Source organism: Sylvia atricapilla, chromosome 6 (genome assembly GCF_009819655.1).
Source record: "Sylvia atricapilla isolate bSylAtr1 chromosome 6, bSylAtr1.pri, whole genome shotgun sequence".
In the NCBI taxonomy this organism is placed as follows: Eukaryota; Metazoa; Chordata; class Aves; order Passeriformes; family Sylviidae; genus Sylvia; species Sylvia atricapilla.
In genome coordinates this window covers 56,415,141-56,433,777 of record NC_089145.1, presented here as the reverse complement: position 1 = coordinate 56,433,777, position 18,637 = coordinate 56,415,141, and the positions used below count along the sequence as shown (strand labels likewise).

The window sequence follows — 18,637 nt, the reverse complement described above, 5'->3', positions numbered from 1 at the left end:
GTGAGGACCCTGGCGTTTGCAAGTTGAGATCCGTCACATGCTGAAACCAGACAGCTGCATATGAAAAGTGAAGTCCTGGTTGAAGTCCAGAATTTCAATATTTGCTTCACTCCACAATAAAATGTTTTCAAAGGCAAATAGATTGAGCTGAGCATGCCACAGCTTTTTTTACACAAAATACACATTTCTCAAGTGTCATCTCAGTAGCGTTCTCCCAAACCCCAAGATGGGGTACGTGCAATGAAGTCAAGATTCATGTTATCCTTGCCTTTTGCACTGATGAGTGCTGCCAATCTTGACTGTGACCAGCTGCATCTCATGGGTCATAGTTAAATGAAACACTTGCTGATGTGCAGAAAATCACACTGTGAAAAGCCAGTGTCCACAAAAGAGACAGAGGAGCCTTGCGACTTTGTTCGAGTAAAGGGATAGGGTCCACTAGGCCATACCCACCATGGGGTCTCTCTCAAGTTTTTGGAGGACACAGCCTCCTTTTATCCTAAACTCCTGGCCCCACACTGCATCCCCTCCTGTCCCCATTAGCTGGAGTACTAGGAAGGTACAGACTTTCCAAACAACCTACTACATATTGCCCTGCAGTTTAGAAGCTCAAATTATCTGGATTCTATAAAAAATGCAGCTTGATATTGATGAAGATGTTATGACCCATTTCTAAGATGTTAACACCCATTTCTCCTAAAATCCCCACAGCCTTTCTTCCAGAACCTGACTGATTCTTTCACATAGAGTCATTTGTGAAAACATTAAGACCCATTTCTCCCAGCAGTAATTAGCACAATGAAGGCTCAAGGCTAGGATCTGAGATGATGTTATAATGTATTTAAATAATAATCCTACTGTTCTTTTTCAAATCTCTTTTGGTGTTTACAAAACACCACAGACCGTGTAGGCAGGGACTTGTCTCAAATCCCACAGATTTCTCTGGCAAAGCACTGGACTGTGGTCTCCCATCTCGTGTTGCAGTTACCAATCCATCATTGGTTTTTAGTCAGAGGATGGAGGGTGTGCTCCAGAAGAGGGATCTGCAACATTAGGAGCTCATGGCTGGGTCATTTAAAACCAGCCTGTTCCTTAAAAGGAAAGATCTAAGAAAAGATCTGCAGACCCAACCCACATCAGAACAATTGGACTGAAATCAGAGAAGAATGTTAGCTAGTGCTCCCAACAAGCAAGCAACTGTGGCCAAAGTTGTTTGGCCTACACTAGAGAAATATTTATGAACTTTGGCAATACAATCAAAGCTGACAATGGTCATCTGCTTCAGGGTCAAGCCTTCCACTGGGTTTTGCAGTACTTTGTTCTTTATCCAAATATAACCCTTCCACGGTCTCTAATGACGGGACTATTTGAGAGGTCTATGTAGAACCTAAGGGAATAAAGGCACTAAAAATATCCTATTCTTGGGGAAACTGAAGTATTTTCAAGTGTATGAATTAGTTCTGCTCAACCTTTATCAGAAGCCTCTTCTGTTACAGATTTGGTTTTAACACATTAGGGAAAGTCACAAAGTCCTCAGTAAAGGAGATGTAAAATAATAAGCACTGCACTAACAGTAGTTGGTGGAATGAGTGAGTACTTGATTCAAGGCCCCATTTAGTGCTGACATGTTTACAAGCCACACTTTATCACTGTACATACTGGGAATTTGGCAGTAGGGAAGTCTGAATCTGTTCCAGACTAAAAAGGTGAATATATTCCTATCTTCATCTCATTTAACACTAAAACTGCCACAATCTGACTTTATCACAAAATTGTGCAAACTGGAACATGAACTTAAAGGAGACAAGAACACTTAGCAGCAGCCTGCCATGACTCTTTGATACATCTGGGGGCGAAGGAGGAAGGTCCACAGCCAACACCATAGCTCTTCTCAGTCATAGTGAGCTGACTGGATCCCAGAACAATGGGGTTTCTGGCACTGAATGTCACCCTTAAGAGTCAGAAGGTGCAGGGGAGGTCACATAAGGGTGATGTGGCAGCACAGGGCAACCACAATCTCTGCAGGGCTTTCTCACAACACTAGGACAGCCGCTGCAAGCAAGACAGGATTCTCCTGTTTACAAGCAGCATAAATCAAGAACCCAGGTCTTCCTGGCACCATTCCTCCTGGAGATGTTCTGACTCCAAGCAGCTGCACTTTTAGTGTGTAGGTGTGAGAAACATAGCAGGATCTAGGAGGTGGCTGTGAACTCTTCACTGACAGAAGAGAAAAAGCAAATGAACCTGCGACTTATTGGTGGTGACACAGAGAATAAGTCTGAAAAGAATGCAGGTGGAGGATTTACTTACTAACAAACTCACTCTAGAAACTGTCAGAAATGTCTAAAGAAAAATCAGCAGCAGCTAAGAGGGACTGTGGTTGCACCAGGCTGATCACCAGTTGAGAAGGCTTCTCTCCCTAAGCCAGGCAGCAATGAGAAGTGGCAAACAGGGATACAGGGTACCAATAACCAGAGATGGGAGCTGCCATCTGGGAGCAGCTTGGAAAAAAACAAAATTCATCATTAGAGGACTTGGCAGTACCAGCTTCCAGGACATTCCACCCATCTGCCCCTAATGCCTGTAAGAGATGTCAGAGCTCAGCATCTTTTGACACCAAACCCTGTTTGAGATCTTCATTGCCCAGAAGGACAGGCAGGGCATGGGGTTTTCTGAACCTGCTGCTCTCAGGCTTAGCTGGTACACACCAGAGTCAGGTGCCAGGGCTGCTCACAGCTCTTTGGCCTGACTTCCTGGCTTAGCATAACAGTTCCCCTCAAAGTTCTAAACCTTCTTTGGCCTGTCAGTCATTACAAGTTAATTTCTTATTTTCCTTTGTTGTGATATATGCACTTATCTGTTAAATAATGCAATCACTGTAAGGCATGGACATATGTGGGACAACTCCTCTAGGCTTGTTTTTTCTATATTTAAGTAGTGCATAATGCAATTTATGAAGTGCCAAAATCAGTTCTGAATCTACCTCAGAAGGCTCAATCCACACATTGTAGGACTGACTAATGTACTTGGCACATGACTTGTCTCATGACTTCTTTACATGGGATTTAAACCTATTTTTACCCTTCCTTTTTTTGTCTTTCTCACACTAGAGTAATGCAAGTAAACCAATCATTTGATAAATAAAATCTGGCAGAAGGAAAGGGCTTTAATAAAGGAGATGCAGCTGCAGAGCTGGTTGAAGTGTGGTGATGTGGGTGCCAGCTGGCCAGTCCGTTCCCCACAGAGATCTGAATGAACAGCTAAACTGCTCCACATTCCACACCAGTGCTAGGTGACACCCAGGAAGCATACAAAATTACAGGTTAATAGCCTGGAGCTCTGAAGGAAAATAGAGAGTAAGGGAGCAAGGCAGTAAAAACAGTGACAGGGAATGAAAAGGAAGATTCAGAGTAGAAAAAAAGATGTATTATGCTATTAATTGTTTTAATTATTGCCAAATTATTTTGGCAAAATAACACTTCATAATTTTTTCATGCATTTAGTCCCCTTAAATGGGAATTTTTCCAAATTCTCATTCTCTGTAACTATAAAATAAATTATGAATTGTGGGCAAGAGAAGCTGTATCACTTCCAGTGAGTCTACTTATACTCAGTCCCAATATAAGGTGGCATTCAAATGCTTTTTCTTCTGCCATGCTGGAAGAGTACACTGCAAAGCATTCCCAGAGTCTGATCACAGAGTCAGCCCCTGTGCCTGGGGAATTGTCAGTCAGTTCAAGAGAGGTAGGAGCAGCTGGTGTGGTTTTGGCTTGCCTGTTTGTGGGGGAAAGGGATGAAGATAAAAAAATTGCTTCGCCTGGTGGGCTCAGAAATTGAGAAAGGGGAGAAATGTACCTTGTGAAGGAACAAGAACCTAGTGTGGGAGAACTGTGAGTTCCCTGCACATGGCCTGAAGAACTTGAGGAGAGCTTAGCACTGGAGTTAGCCCTTCCCCACAGTGGGGCCAGCACCACACAGGTACAGTGCGCAGGGAGAACTGGGCAGGAAGCAGGGTGGCAGGAGTACATCCACAGCATGTTGAAGAGGGGTTTCAGTAGGAGGAATGAAAGATCTGTCACATCCAGGGAGTCACATCTCTGCTAGGCTTGCATTGACAAATTGAATCGGCTTCATGGCGGAGCAGAATGAAATGTCCAAAATGAGTGAGCCTCAGGAGTTTGTCTTGCTGGCTGATGCCTCAGCAGACAAGGCAACGCAAGCTCCTGACACTGACCATCTGCACTCATTAGTCTTTCCATACAGTCAGAGCTGTACCTACCAACTGCTATGTATGCAAAAAGGAGACCAAGGACGTGATCCTACCAGAATTCTGACAGCCACATGTAATCTGGCTATTGATAAAGGTCAGGGAGGGCGGGGAGGAAGGGAATGTGAATTTCCCTTTAAGAGCTCTCCCTTTGATGTCAAACATCTTTCTTCAACTGCTTTCTACACATCAGGGCTATTTCTTTTTTCCTTATTGTCTCCTCTAGTTGTTAATAGAGCAGCAGGAGCAGCTAGCTGAAAGCAGGGATGGGACTGCATCCCTATTTGTGCACTCCTGATAAAACACTGTAGCACTTGTCATCTGCACACCATGGGTTTGACACAACTGTTCTCCTCTTTTCTGGTGACTCCCCTTTTTTTTTCTGCCTCGTGAAGTCAGTCATCTGATTAAACAAGTCTTGCACTCATTTTTGCAACAGTAGGATTTAGCCATGATATAGGAAGAGAACTTTCTAACTTGTTATAAGTGGAAGGAAAGTAAAAAATCATCATAACACAAGAACAAAGGCTATTTTGTTAGAGGCTACAGACTGAACTGGAAAATATCTTTATTGAGAGGGGAATTTGTCTTGAGGTTAGACTGCTGAATGCATATAGCAACATGGAGAAATATGAGCTCTAAATATGGGGTTTGATGAAGGAATTCCAAATGACAGGTTTTTGTGGAAATACTGCCTCCAGCTGCACTGATACGTCTCACTGCAGCTGTGTCAACAACACCCAATGCCCAAGATGAAAATGATGGGATTCTTTCTGCTGGTTGTAAGCCAGAATGTTCTGAGCTGCCCTACCTCTGCTGGCAGTATCAGCTGCATGCTTAAATTAAGGCTTAAAAAAAAAAAAAAAAGAAAGAAAATGTTTTTGCCTGATTTCAAAAGTTCTCAATTACACCAAAAAAGGTTCAGTCACACTGCAGACTGGTGAGAAGCTGCAGCAAGTCACTGGATGTCAAATGGATAAGCAAGAAGGATACATTTACTCCTGGATGTCAGGGATAAAGGAATGGAAAGAACAGAGGATGATAACGCACAAGGAGTGAAACTGTGCTGTTGTTGCATAGTGTTACTCAATTTTATTAAGTAGTTTAATTTATTTAATACAGATAGGGGGACACAATGCACTATTCATCAATATACTTTTTCTCTGTATATCCTGAGAAGGCCTTTGCAGACATTATGGGCACAAAGTCCATATACTTGGAAGCACACAGGCTGATGGAAGTAGTGCCTGCATCATACTTGATTCAAAATTTGGCAAAGCCCTACACAAATCTGAACCACCATAGTCTAGGGCCTAAAGGTGTCAAAGACATTGTTAGTGCTATGGTGGTGAGTAGCCAGTAACAGTGGGGCAGTGTTCTCAAGAACAATAGGAATTTTAGGCCTCCCTCAAGCCTAGAAGTCATCAATGAGTACACAGTGTGGGAGAAAAAAAAATGTTTCTCATCCTCTGTACATGAAAGTTTTGTGTGGCAACTGATGTCCTTCAATGGAGTTACCCCCAAAAGCAACTGATGCTCTTCCATGGGACACAAGCCCTCAGTGCTTCTCAACCCTATAGGGCCACAGATGGGGCTGGAGGGACTCATATCCCACTCTGGGTTCTGCATAGGAAGCTGCAACATTCACCCATGGACGGGCTCAAAATGCCTGAATTGAAGCTGGGACATGAACCTGGGTCTCCAGGCTGCACAAAGCAACAGAAAATCCTACCCACCCAAAATCTGTCCAGGGAAACCTCTCTTTTGTATGCCAATTCCCACTGCCATGGCTCCATCACATCCCCTGATCACTGCTCAAGACCTGCAATGCTGCCTGAAGTTTGGAGGAAATGTCCAGTGTCTCAGCAATGAACTAAGGAAATAACCCTCCTTGTTAATTTTACAGTAATTTTTGTATGTCTTTGTTTACCTTTCTGTCTTCCCAGTCCAATATAACCATTATACAATTAGAGCTGGAAGACAACTGCATTTTGGTAGAAGGAGCTATATGCATAGGAAAGATGTTGGGACAGAATTCATCCTTTCTAGGACTGGTACCTGATCTGACACGGTTTGTAGTCAAAATTCTTGCTCATCAAATTCAATCTTCTGAAAGAAAACCAGTTTTAACCCAACAACTGTTGTTCCCAGGCAAAAACATTCACATTCTGAAAGTCATTATATTTTCTGCTGCAATGCTTTTAAAATGTACAAGCTTCTGAAAAGCAGAAGTGTGCATATAGGGGCAGTCTGGTGAGTCTGGAATTGTTATCTTCATTAGCAGATGTGACAGTAATTACCATAACTAAGTCATTCCAGTTTATGCTTAGCCAACAGAAAACATGTTTTGGTCAGGAAATTCCATTCTCCAATATGACATGGAGAAACTTTTCTAAATTGATTAAGGGAATAGTGCAAAATGTTCAGATTTGAAGTGGTGGAAATGTTCCTTCAATTTGAAACTGGGATGTACAAAATGCATTTTGGTAGGCCATGGGATCTGTGTTGCACTGAAAGAAAAGATTCTTGGTGAAATGCCTCTTGGTTCACTGAGGACAAGGATCTAGGTGAAACTGATGACTCTAGGGCTTTATTTGTGTCAGGAAGGATACATGGTTAAATACACCTATAACCTACATATTAATTACTGTCTGGCTAACATTTCTCATATTGCCTGTCTTGCATTATTCCCTTGGTATCTTGGACACTAAGAAGACAGCAAAACCAATACATTCTTTGGGCTCATCCTTCTTGTACTCTCTTCTTTTCTTCCAAAATATCTCAAGCACCTGACACACCAGGAGATGAAGCCATTGCCAGTTTGGTTTTGGATAATTTGTCCTACCTCAGTGTTTTTTAGCTCTTGGGGGGCTGTATGCACACAAACACTGTTGTCAGTAGAAAGTGAAGTTTCATTCCAGTCTCTCACCCTGAAAATATTACTCAGACTGTGGGCAAAATCCATCTCTCAGCTATGTCTCTGATGGGAACCTAGATTAGCAGTGGAAATCTAGACTTAAAATTATTAATTATTTCACCTGCTCAATTTCCAGCATCTCTGAAAACCAGTCCCTCAAGAGGAACTTAGTTGATTTCTGGAGCATCTCCCACATTTTTGGATAATTCCACTCCATGGAGCAAAATACAATAGTGACTAACTTCCCTATTGCGTCTGACTGAGATGGAGTTAATTTTCCCCATAACAGCCCTCATACTTCTGTGATCTGTATTGGTAGCTAGAAAGGTGTTGATAAACAAGAAAGTTTTGGCTCCCAAAGCATCAAGCAGCCTCTCCAACATCTCCCCCTTTCACCACTAGGCTGGTGGTAGGCAAGATCTTGGGAGAGAACATAGCCAGGACAGCTGATCCAACCTCACCAAAGGGATATTCCATACCATATGACATCTCTTCAGCAATAAAAGCCAAGAGAAAGGCAGGGGGTAAAGGGAAGGGAGGATGGGAAGTGGCAGCAACTTTGTTATTACAGTGTTTGTCTTCTGGACCTCTATATGTTTACACCACTATCAAACACCATGTGTACTAAAGCCTGACTTTCTGGGAAGTGGCTGGATATCATCTATTGATGGGAAATAGAGAAGAAATATTTTCTTTTCCTTTGCTTTAGCGTGTGACCTTTTCTTTTGCCTTATTAAACTGCCTTTCTCTTGATTCAGAAGGGATTTTTCTATCTCATTTTCTCCTCCATTCTGCAGAGGAGGAGAGTGACAGGCCTGATGAGCACTGGGTGTACAGCCAAGGTCAACCCACCACAACTTTTTACAGCTGCATATGGACTGTGATGGACTGGAGGTTTTACCTAAAAGCTCATCTTTCTGCAGACCCCAGCACAGCACCAAAGGAGAGACCAGTGCATTGTTAACATACCTTTCTTCCCCACAGAACACCTTTGGAGAGAAGACTGCACCATACTAATGCTGAGGCATTTATAGTGAGTTACCTGAAATCCAAGGTCATTTGCAGCCCTCACTTGGCACGATTTCACTTGGCAATGCCCACATGATTTCCTGGCATAATTCTGCTAAGTGCTTAATTCAGAAATAAGAGAGGCTGAGAGGACACAGTGCTGGATAAACTGCATCAACATTTTTTGTGTTGCTCTGTGTTTCTGGCTGAGAAACAAATGTTCAGAACCATGTAAATAACACAACTTCAAAAAAGTTTGCAATGCTCCAGTAAGTATTTTTACTGGAGAGTCTTGATTTCTCTGGATAGTTCCTGTTGCAAAGCCTCATAATCCTTTGGTACCTTCAGAAGCTGCCTTAAAGCGAGGATGATACCAGAAAGAGCTCTTGTTCAAGGGACAGTGGTGGGAGTAAAACAGGGACAGGAACAGAATTGCAGGATGTGTTGCAGGTCAAACATCAGCTGTATGAGAGAAGGTTTCTTTTTTTTTTTTTTTTTTTTTTTTTTTTTTTTTTTTTTTTTTTTTTTTTGCTTTTGCTGTTTTGGGAGGATGATTGCTGTGATGTTATGTGCCTGTTTGGGGGTACACAATGCCACAATCTCTGTGCTGCTGATGTCCCATGCGCTGAAGATTTCAATGTGTCTGATATCCCTCTTTTTCACCCTCATGTGGGTGCCTTGGTATGGCAGATGCAGCTGGATGGAAGATCACATCACCTCTGCACACTTGGCTCTCTGTAGGGCAATTAACAAGTAAAGGAACTGAACCTCAGCCACAAGGAGTTCTCTGAGAAAGGAGGACAGCTCCTGGGATAGATGCTCAGTAACTTATTACTCCTGCAAAGCCAGGATGTCACAGTTTAGGAACAGCACTAAAAATATTCTGGTTTAAAATACAGTGTGAAAATGAAATGTTTTCATCTGCTCCTTTCCAATATAGGAGAAAACACTAGGAAAGGTTATAAGATATAATCGCAATTTATTGAAAAATAGTACTAACCACAACAACATTAATAAAAGAGTATACAAAGGAGAGTATTTTACCCACCAAATAAAGAAAGACACTTTGCAAAGACAGCACCAAGTATGGTTAATTTTTCAGTTAACCAGCCCGAGAAGCAGCAGCAAAACAGGGACAAAACAAAACCTAGTCAGACATGACAGTGTTATGAAACAGGCTGGGGACCCTTTCCCTGGGTCTGACCATGTGGGAGCAGGACTGGAACTCTCACTCAGCAGTTCCAGCTGCAGCTTGGGCTCCGGCTGTGGCTCCAGCTGCAGTGATTGTGGCTGCAGCTTGAGGTCCACATGGCTCAGCTGGGCTCCCTTCCACGAGGCCACAGCTCTCTCCCTTTTTCTTTAGTTTTGTTCTTTTCTCAGAGCAGCATCTCAGGTTCAATGGCTCCAACCTACAGAACCAAACCAGCAAAGCCACAGCTCAGAGAAAGGGGAAAGGAACCCGCTGTGGCAGAGAGGGGCTAGCTCTACCAGGCTGACCCCAAAACCTGCACACCCCTGAGCCCAAGCCCAGCAAAAGATGGTGACACTTCCAGCTCCAGCTTCCTGTTGCTGAACCCACGCCCGTGCCATGATGTGGGTGATGTGGAATTAAACATTGCTGGAAACTCCACCACGTTCCTCTACAACCATGACAAAACCACAATGTCTCCAGTGAGACAGAAAGAAGGCAGAGATTACAGGTTGAGAGAAGAACAATTTACTGGAAACAACAATGAGATAAGAAAATTAACAGTAACATTAATAACAAAATTATACAAAAAGAGGATGATTTACATGCAAAAAATGCTCACTGACTGACTCCAAACAGCATGACTCCAAACAGGGAACAACAGACTCTCTGTGCCCCTACTTTCCTGGACTGCAAGTCACACCCACCTTCCTCTTGGAGGTGAGAATCCTGTACTTCCATCCCTGGTGGTGACATGAGGTGGTGACAATGACAACCTAGGCATGCCCACGTGGGTCCAGGCTCTGGCCCCTCATGGCTCCTGTGAAAAAACTAACTCTATCCTGGCCAAAAACCAGGACATGGGAGTACAGGCACCAGGGAGCTGGATGGTGTCAGCACAGTGAACATGCATTTCTTTCTCTAGCAAGAATGCCCCATGACCTGGTGAGTAGTACAAAAAACAGGGCAAGCAGTACAAAAAACCCAAATCCAGAGCTTTCTGGCTGGGTCACAGGCTCACCCTCATCACCACAGGTGACACTATCAGCTATGAGTCATGTATGGGAACACACATGCAGCATGAGAAACCACAGTAACAGAGCGGTCTGTCAGAGAGGAAGGAGCTGAAAGAGAAGACCCTCAGGCCATGTAAAACAGAAAATTGCACTCTGTTAAAATCCCATAGGATTGGAACCATTGTTTGTTTTGATTGCAAAGTTCAGGAGCTACTTCAGTTTTTCATAAGTAGCCCAAACCTAATGGTTTTAACCATTGCACAGTAAGCAGCAAGAGACACAGACTGGGAAGGAATAAAATTATTTGTTTTATAAATAAATAATCTGCCTAATCTGTCTGTTCAGGCAAAGTGAGAACCCGAGTGTGCTACTAATCCTTCAGAGGAAAAGCAAACAAAACCATTAGTATTTCAGTAATCTCTGGTGCTGTTACTACACTGTGAAAGACTTGCAGGAATATCTGCATGCCCTTCATCCCTCAGTATGTTCCACACACCTGCCCCATAATGGCCACAAGCGTGTGCCGTAAGCATCCAGTGTTCCTTGAGCACCTCAATAATGCAATGCCTTCCGTTTCATTAAAGCCTTCCTCCTCCTCGTTCAGTATTTCCACTGATGTGTCATCTCTTTCTAATAAAAGTCCATATCTTTAAAATATGGACAATTAAAACTGAAGGGCAAGGCAGTGTGCTCCTGCCTTGAAAAAGCCTGCAGGCCACACAGAGATATGTACTAAAATTTTTGATCTTCCTAATCCAGAAAAATGCCTCTCCAAAATTCAAGGGTTTACATCTCTTCTCTCCTTCTAGTTCACTGGAAGCAGGAGCAGCAGAGATTACTGCAGAACCTGTTTCTTTCTGTTTTGTTTCTAAAAGGAATATTTTTAAGCCAGCTAAACTCACCATCTGCCTCCATCCAACCTTCCATACATGGAAAATTTGGATGAGAAATTCTCTCTGAGAATGCAAAGCAAGTGTTGGCAGCAAGTCTTATCCCTCCCAGTGTCACAGCAGACACAAATGAATTCACACATACCCTGTTCTAAGTAGAACTTACACCTTGAGGTGTGTGATGCATGTGAATAGGCATTGGCACATGTACAGCTGGGCACAGCTATCACATGAAGCTGAATTCCTCTCCTCTGCTAATCAAATGTAAGTAGAGTGAGTCCTGATATTTTAGATGTGGCAAGGAGAATCTGGCCATTTTTCATAGTGAGAAAAACAGGCAGTGTCTATTAATATAAGAAATCCTTCCTTTCTCTATCTTTCTTCTTCACAATGTAAATGATTTGCTAAGAATTTATTCAAGCACAGGATAAACTGTCATTGCCACAACAGGGCAATGCCACAGCACTATCTAAAATAGAGTATTACCCAGCCCTGGCAAAATAAAGCCAAAACTGTCTTCTAGTAAGAGAAGGGTCAATAATCCCTGAAAGGGCCAAACTGAATAACCAGCTAAGATTCCTCCAGAGGTGAGAATTGAGAGCTTATACACCTTCTCAATCCAAGATCAGACTCTAGGAATGCAGCTCAGAAAAGTCAGCTTGGTTACGAGCTGCACTCTCAGCTAGATCGAGCATCACCATCCTGAGAGCCAGCAAATGACACTATGGTGGTTGAGGGGCATCTTTAAACCTGTTAATGTAGGCTTGTCCCTGGACACCCCTGTCCTGTAAATCACTGCAGCCACACCAGTCTTTGGGCCTGCTATTTTCAGATTCTGTAAATAAACGTGTCTGTGTGCCTTGCTCTTAACCTGGCTTGAGGTAAAGTCACTAGCTCACCCAGAGGCATCCCCCTCCTTCTGCAGCCACTCAGATTGTCTTGGGAACTGATAGCACAAAGGACCTAAACAAGAACACCTCTTCTGCTGCCCAATGTTAACAAAAGAAACTTCTCTTTCTAATCGTGGGCATGGGGGCTGCACATGGGGTCCAAGGTGGGACAGAGATGATGTTCAAGCACTAAGAGAGGCACAGGGCAGCGCCAGCCCTGTCACGCCAGACAGCCAGACCTTGTAGCAGGCAGACAACCAGCCTGAGCTCTGATCTGCTGTGCTGCCAAGAGAATGGGAAATGTCCCAAGGGGCACAACCCCATCCACAGGGGCTCTACTAGCACGTACACATTCAAATGCAGCCCACTGCCTCAGCCTTTCCCCATCACATGACTGAATGTGATCCTGCTGCATGACAGATGTAAAGGACCTGATACATGGATTTTCACACTAGGAGACAGAGAGAAACTGATAAAGTAACTCCACTTGACTTGGAAGCTTGCAGACTTCTGTGAAACAGAGACAAGATATGATGAGATAACAGACAAAGCCATTGAAAGGGACCACAGTTTTTTCCATGAGCCTGCTGAAGAATGGGAAGACAGGGTCATCCTTGAGGTTACAGTGTGCCTCCTGCTAGGCATGACATCCTCATTCTCACCATGTCTGGAGCTATGCCTCTTCTTTTACAGAAGGCCAGTAATCCGCTGACCACAGAAGCTGCTACTGCACTAGTCACAGCCATCAGGAAGAACAGATCTCCCTCCAAATTCAAGACTCCAGGACCATACACTATGCATTTTTAGGAAGTGGGTGGATCACAGAGCTGTTCCTTTCCAAGACTGTTTTGCCACTTGCTGTTTGTTTCATTTAGGTACAGTCATTAATAAAAAAAAAAATTAAAAAAAAAAAAAAAAAAAAAAAAAAAGACTAGTATTTGACAACCCTTCCAGGAGCCATGCAAAATTTGGCACTGGTCTATCTTTGGAGTGGTGCTTACAGTTTCACCACATTTCACTCCCTTCCATTTTCTAACAGCAGAACTAGAATAAGGAGTGAATTACCACTGGAAGATGAATTCTATTCTTCCCTTGAGCTGTCTTTCTCCAGGGTAGCCTAAGGTGCTAGATACTGTGAAGTCCTTTGATACTCTATCAGTACGTCTGAGGAATAGAAAATGGACGTTTCAAAGCATTGAAAGCAAAGCAGTTCTATTTTAAAAAATGCAAAACAAACATTAAAAGGCTGGTAGGAAAGAAAAAAAGAAACCAAAGAGACCAAATCTTAATATGCACTGTGGCAAGGTGGGAGAATGACACATATTGTTGCAACCTCATGTGCTGCTTCCATTGCCTCTAAAACAGGAGACTGAGAAATGCTCCTAAGCTCCTGAGTGAGGGCAGGGGTATTGCAGACCAACATGGGGGAGACACCTGGGTATATATTAGTCCAGTCCCAGCCTTCCCATCCATCCACCCACTGGTTCCTCATGGGAGTTGTTACAGGAGGTGTCAGGGGCTCAGTGCCCTCCATCCACATTTGGGAGCACTGGGATTAAAGGAAAGAGCATTTTCACAAAAATTACATTTGGGACTTGGAACGTAAATCTTATGTTCACACTTGAAACAAACTAAAAATAAAGTTGATGGGCAGTTTTGGACAGTCATGTAATGGGTTGTATCTACGTTACATCTGCACATGTTTCTTTGTTACTGTGTTAATGCAAGAAACTAAAAATTAGCTGAATAAATAATATTTATCCATAGCCTTTCCTGAGAGTATCAAATACTTTCAGCAGAGATCATCTGAAGAACAGGCATTCCTCTAGGATAAGGATTTTTCCTGTATAAATTAAGATCAAAGAGAATTATTTTCCAAGTCTGCAAAGAGTCAGGCCTCACTCTACAAAGGAAAACAAAAATAGGCTGTATGGGTGCAAAGGGCTGCATTACAATAGGCATGGTCCTGCTAGTTTTATTACTAATAACCTAAACAATTAATAAAATTTGAAAGAATAATAATTTTTAGCAAAATTCTGAGAAATTAAAAGAGATTATTGAAATGCATTTAATTAAAAGGAAACACTTCAGAAAGTTTGAGGCAAGGAGTTAATCTCCAACCTAAATCTCACTATGGATCTGCTTTTTAGGGTTAACAGTTGTTCTCTTCACCTCACCCTTGCAAAAGTCTAAATTACCTGGCATTTCACAAGATAAATGGTCAATGGCATAAATTTACAATGGTATTTCAGTACCCCAATCAAATGCTTATAGGTAAACATCTAATATGTCTGACAGATTTCATTCCACCTGTGAATAGGGAGTCTTGAATTTCAATTCTAAGTAATCACAAATATACAGTGCCAAAGACCTTATATTGTCTTAAGTCTTTGAGAAATTAGTAAAGGTGTTAATCCTTTACAGGAAACTTATGAGAAGACAGAAATAAAAGCCTTTTCTGCCCCTTTTCTCAGTGATGCATGCTTACCTTGACTCCTAAAGAATGAATAATTAGTGTACCTATAAGAGGAATTTGGAATAAGGGTATCTAGAAACCTTTGCATGGGTTTGACAGCACTAGCAATGGTGAAGCAACAGAAAAGCACATTTTTAACAGCAGTTTATTCCTTCTGGCAAGATTTCTAAGCATGACTGTTCCCTACAGTATTTTTATAATCTACTCTTTATAGGGTTCCAACTTGCAGATACTGACAATCAAACATTTTCAGAAATCATGAATCAAAGTAGCCAGCACACGCTCATCTTCAGCATCACAGTACACGAGAAACTACTGTTGCCTTTCAGCTGCCTGTGTGTTGTTTTTCTGGACTGAACTGACTGTGTCAAACATGCAGAAAGCCCAAGCTGGCTCCCTCCAGGTGCTGCCCGACCCCAGCACTGTTTGTTAGGCCACACATGGGGCTTTGGCTATGCTGCTCCTGAGGCTGCACTGGCAGTCCTCCAGCTTTGTCACGGGCTTAAACCAGGCTGGCAACCCTGGGGAGAGCCAGCAGCCTTAAAAGCTTTCCTGTGCTGCATTCCCGGGAGTCAGTCACTCTGCTGCTGTCCGTAGTGCAAGGATGTCTGAATGGCTTCTTCAGAGAGCCACTTCTCATCCATCACTCCACCTTGGTGCTGAATGAAAGCTGATAAACCCAGCTGGACCCAGACTGGTTCAAGACTGGGTTTGAGTAGGAACAGTCAAGAGCTTATTGCACAGTAGGTTATGAACTTGTAGATGGATGTGCAGAACAGTAGATCTGTTGGATCTACTGTAGCAGTACTGTAACAGTACTGAAACAGTAGTTTCCAAAAAGAAGCTGTAAGAATGCGTTGGAAACTATAAATAAACTTCAGGGGAAAATACAGTGCTTGAACCTCTCACAATGATAGAAACAAAAGCTTTCATAAATTTCCTAAGCTGCCTTGAAATTTCAACAAGTATAAAACAAACATAAGACATGAACGATTCTGCTGTCATCATGGGTGTGAACAAAATCATAGTCATGTCTTTAAGAGATCAGTCAACACAAAGTAAAATTTGTCATAACTTAAAATTAGAGAAATTTACAGTGGCATCAATAATATTTGCATTGACAGCTTACTTTCCAACATTCCAAACCCCTGAATCAGGACACTGTGCTACTGCCCATTCAGGCTATGTTAAAGCATAAAACTTACAACATGAGCTCTGAAATGCTGAAATTGTCACTACCCTGTTTGAAATTCTTAGGAAAAAAACAAGTGTCAGGTCTTCTTCTGCTGACTTGAATTTCTTAGGGTTACACAATGAAGCAGAGCTTTCCCAAAAGTTCTATTTATCTGGAGACATCCAGCCTCTTCCCAGAGAGGATCATCTTTCTTGTGGGCTACAAAGCTCCATTGCTGGAGATACTAATCATTTAAGGTCTTGGGTGATTTTGATTTTTATTTTTCACAACTCTATGGCACATTGTGTCCATAAACTGTTCAACTTGCAGTCTGCATTTTAGTAGAATGGAGAAGAGACCCATCTAGGACTGTCTCAGGGATGAACATGAATCTCTTGAATTGCCAAAGAGATCTTTGGTGTAGACATTTACTAATGAACACCTACCTTGTATTAAGCTAATTTCTACACAGATTACTAGATCTTTTTCTCTCCCAGACATGGAAAGAGAGAAGGATGAAGGCTTATTTATGGTTGGGTCTCCAGAGGTTTCCTGAAAGTGAAAAGCAGAGATAGCAGAAGGCACCATCCTTAGGACAGAATGGCTAATGTATTTATGGACACAAGAAAAGCTCTGTTGTTCTCTGGGTGTCCACACTGACTGCATTTTCCTTGCCCTATGTAGCACAATGCATTGGTCAATGAAACTTTGATCAGGTTGCAGGATTCGGTGTGTCAAATGCATCCTGGACTAGATGTCATCTACAGTACGGTCAAAGGCTGTATCACCAAGATCCCCAATAGCATCCAAATCCCACGGAAGTGATTCAGGTGAGCTACTGAAATGTGTCCTTAACTCCCTGCACACAGTACACATGCTGCAGACCCTTGAAGGGACGGAGGTTCAAAGAGATAAGTTTTCTTTCAAGTGAGAAATTCAGCCAAGTTCCTTCAGAAAAGCAAATGCACAAAGAGAATCACAATTTTCACACATCTCAGTGCACACAGACTGACTAAGCAAAGCCTTTGATCTTCTGGAGAAACTATTACCTCGAGATCTTAGAGCACTGAGGGGAAAAAAAAAGAACGTGAATAGATGCTTGCTGTGTAAAACAAATGGATTGATTTCAGGTATGATCCAAATGAGTGTCCATCCTCATCACAAGCCCATCTCAGTAGCTGACTTTCATAGAACCCTTCTCTGATAGTTTTGCTTTTAGCGTCAAAATGAATGTGCATCATAAAACTCGGATATGGTATTACAAGGATACGGTATTTACTGTCTGAAAGAGACATTACTCAGCTTTTCAGGGTCTGCAGTTTCCATGGATAGCAGCAGATGGTGCTGTCCTCCTTTCTGGAAGCCAAGGCAAGCTATCGAGCCTTGCTGAGCTAAATAACACTATCGCACTACCAGCTTCACTGTTTCTTAACTGCTGTGCAGATTTTCAGCTAATTGGGTGAGAATTAGCTGTGGATAAGGTTTCGGATGAACTTAAGCAAAAGCTGGGGCTGTTAGCTCACATCAAACAAGGCTGCTGTGCTTCACAGCTAGTGACACTTGTACTACCATGCTCTGCAGTTTTTAATAGCCATTATGGTATTCAGGTATCCTCAGTCAAACAGCAGCAGAATTCAAAGAGTAACTAAAGTGATCAGAGATCTGCGGGACAGAACTGTCTGGATTAGACAGCCCAGCCAAGCAGGGGCTGCTGGGATGAGGACCAAATAAGCATATGCAATTATAAGGGAAAAAAAGTCAGGTTTACTACTGAGTCTTGTTTCAAGGTAGAGGGAGAAGGAGGTATAACGGAGAAGAATGGAATTAACCTGAACAAAAGGTCTTCGTGCTGACAAAAGCCTGACTGCACAAGGTGCAGAAATCATCTCTCAGTGATGGGCTGAATAAAAGCAGGGTAATGGAAGAATAAGAGGAGAGCTGGAGGCAGGTATCAGTGGTTGTTTCATGGTCATGCCCGTGCTTTATCTCTGCTTGCAACAGAACTCTTTGAAAGAGCACAACCTACAAATCTGAGAACTTTTTTGGAAAGATAAGGATGGAAACATAGAGATTCCTGTGGCAGCCTTCTGGAAAGTCATGATGCAGGTGTGCCTCTGAAAGCATGGCCAGAATGTTCTTCTGGTAGGGTACTGCTCCAGGGAAACCTCTCTGCTGCAGCACAGCCACCAGCCAGCTCTGCTGGTGACATCATGATGCTTCTGGGTCCCTTCCAACTCAGACTATTCTGTGATTGTTAAGGCTAAAAGGCAAAATTCACTCATAGCAAAAGTGGAAGCTAGAATGAGACCAATAGAAACGCCATGATATATCTATTAAGTACTGCAGATAGCATAAATGATAATAGACCAACTTTAGAATATCACAGATGTCCACTGTTTGTATAGGATATACAGGATCTCGATAGATTCTTATGTCTCACTGCTATGGGAAAGTGAAAGTAGGCATCTAGACCCTCACCTGTATAATGGAGTAGACAGTTGTCTGCCAAAACCAGTGTGGTGCTTGGGATCAGTAGCAATGGTCAGCCAGACATGATGTTCTTTTACCAAAAAAAAATTTTAAAAATAAAAAAATATACACACACACACATATAAAATAAATTAATTGCCCCCCCCCCCAACATTCTGGATTTTTTCTGTGTCTCTTCCTCCATGCACAAAGCCATCTGCCCACATATTAAAAGACAGCTAGGCTCTACTCTGATATCTCTGATAGGAAGGATTTCTTGCTCAAAATTAGCCAGGTTTCCTTGCATTTCTCCTCTTACCAACAAAGCATCCCACTGAACT

The 18,637-nt window shown here is 42.5% G+C and overlaps 1 protein-coding gene across 1 annotated transcript in view; it reads left to right on the top strand.

The window, feature by feature from the left end:
* Positions 1–4,132: 4,132 nt before the first annotated feature.
* LRRC74A (leucine rich repeat containing 74A) overlaps positions 4,133–18,637 on the top strand; it is a 34,527-nt gene continuing 20,022 nt past the window's right edge. The window contains 11 exon segments of the mRNA XM_066322211.1: positions 4,133–4,249; positions 5,448–5,615; positions 6,214–6,338; positions 7,587–7,708; positions 8,947–9,015; positions 10,880–10,922; positions 12,819–12,974; positions 13,543–13,615; positions 16,512–16,626; positions 16,629–16,657; positions 17,829–17,933. Coding sequence (XP_066178308.1) covers positions 4,133–4,249; positions 5,448–5,615; positions 6,214–6,338; positions 7,587–7,708; positions 8,947–9,015; positions 10,880–10,922; positions 12,819–12,974; positions 13,543–13,615; positions 16,512–16,626; positions 16,629–16,657; positions 17,829–17,933 — 1,122 coding nt within the window.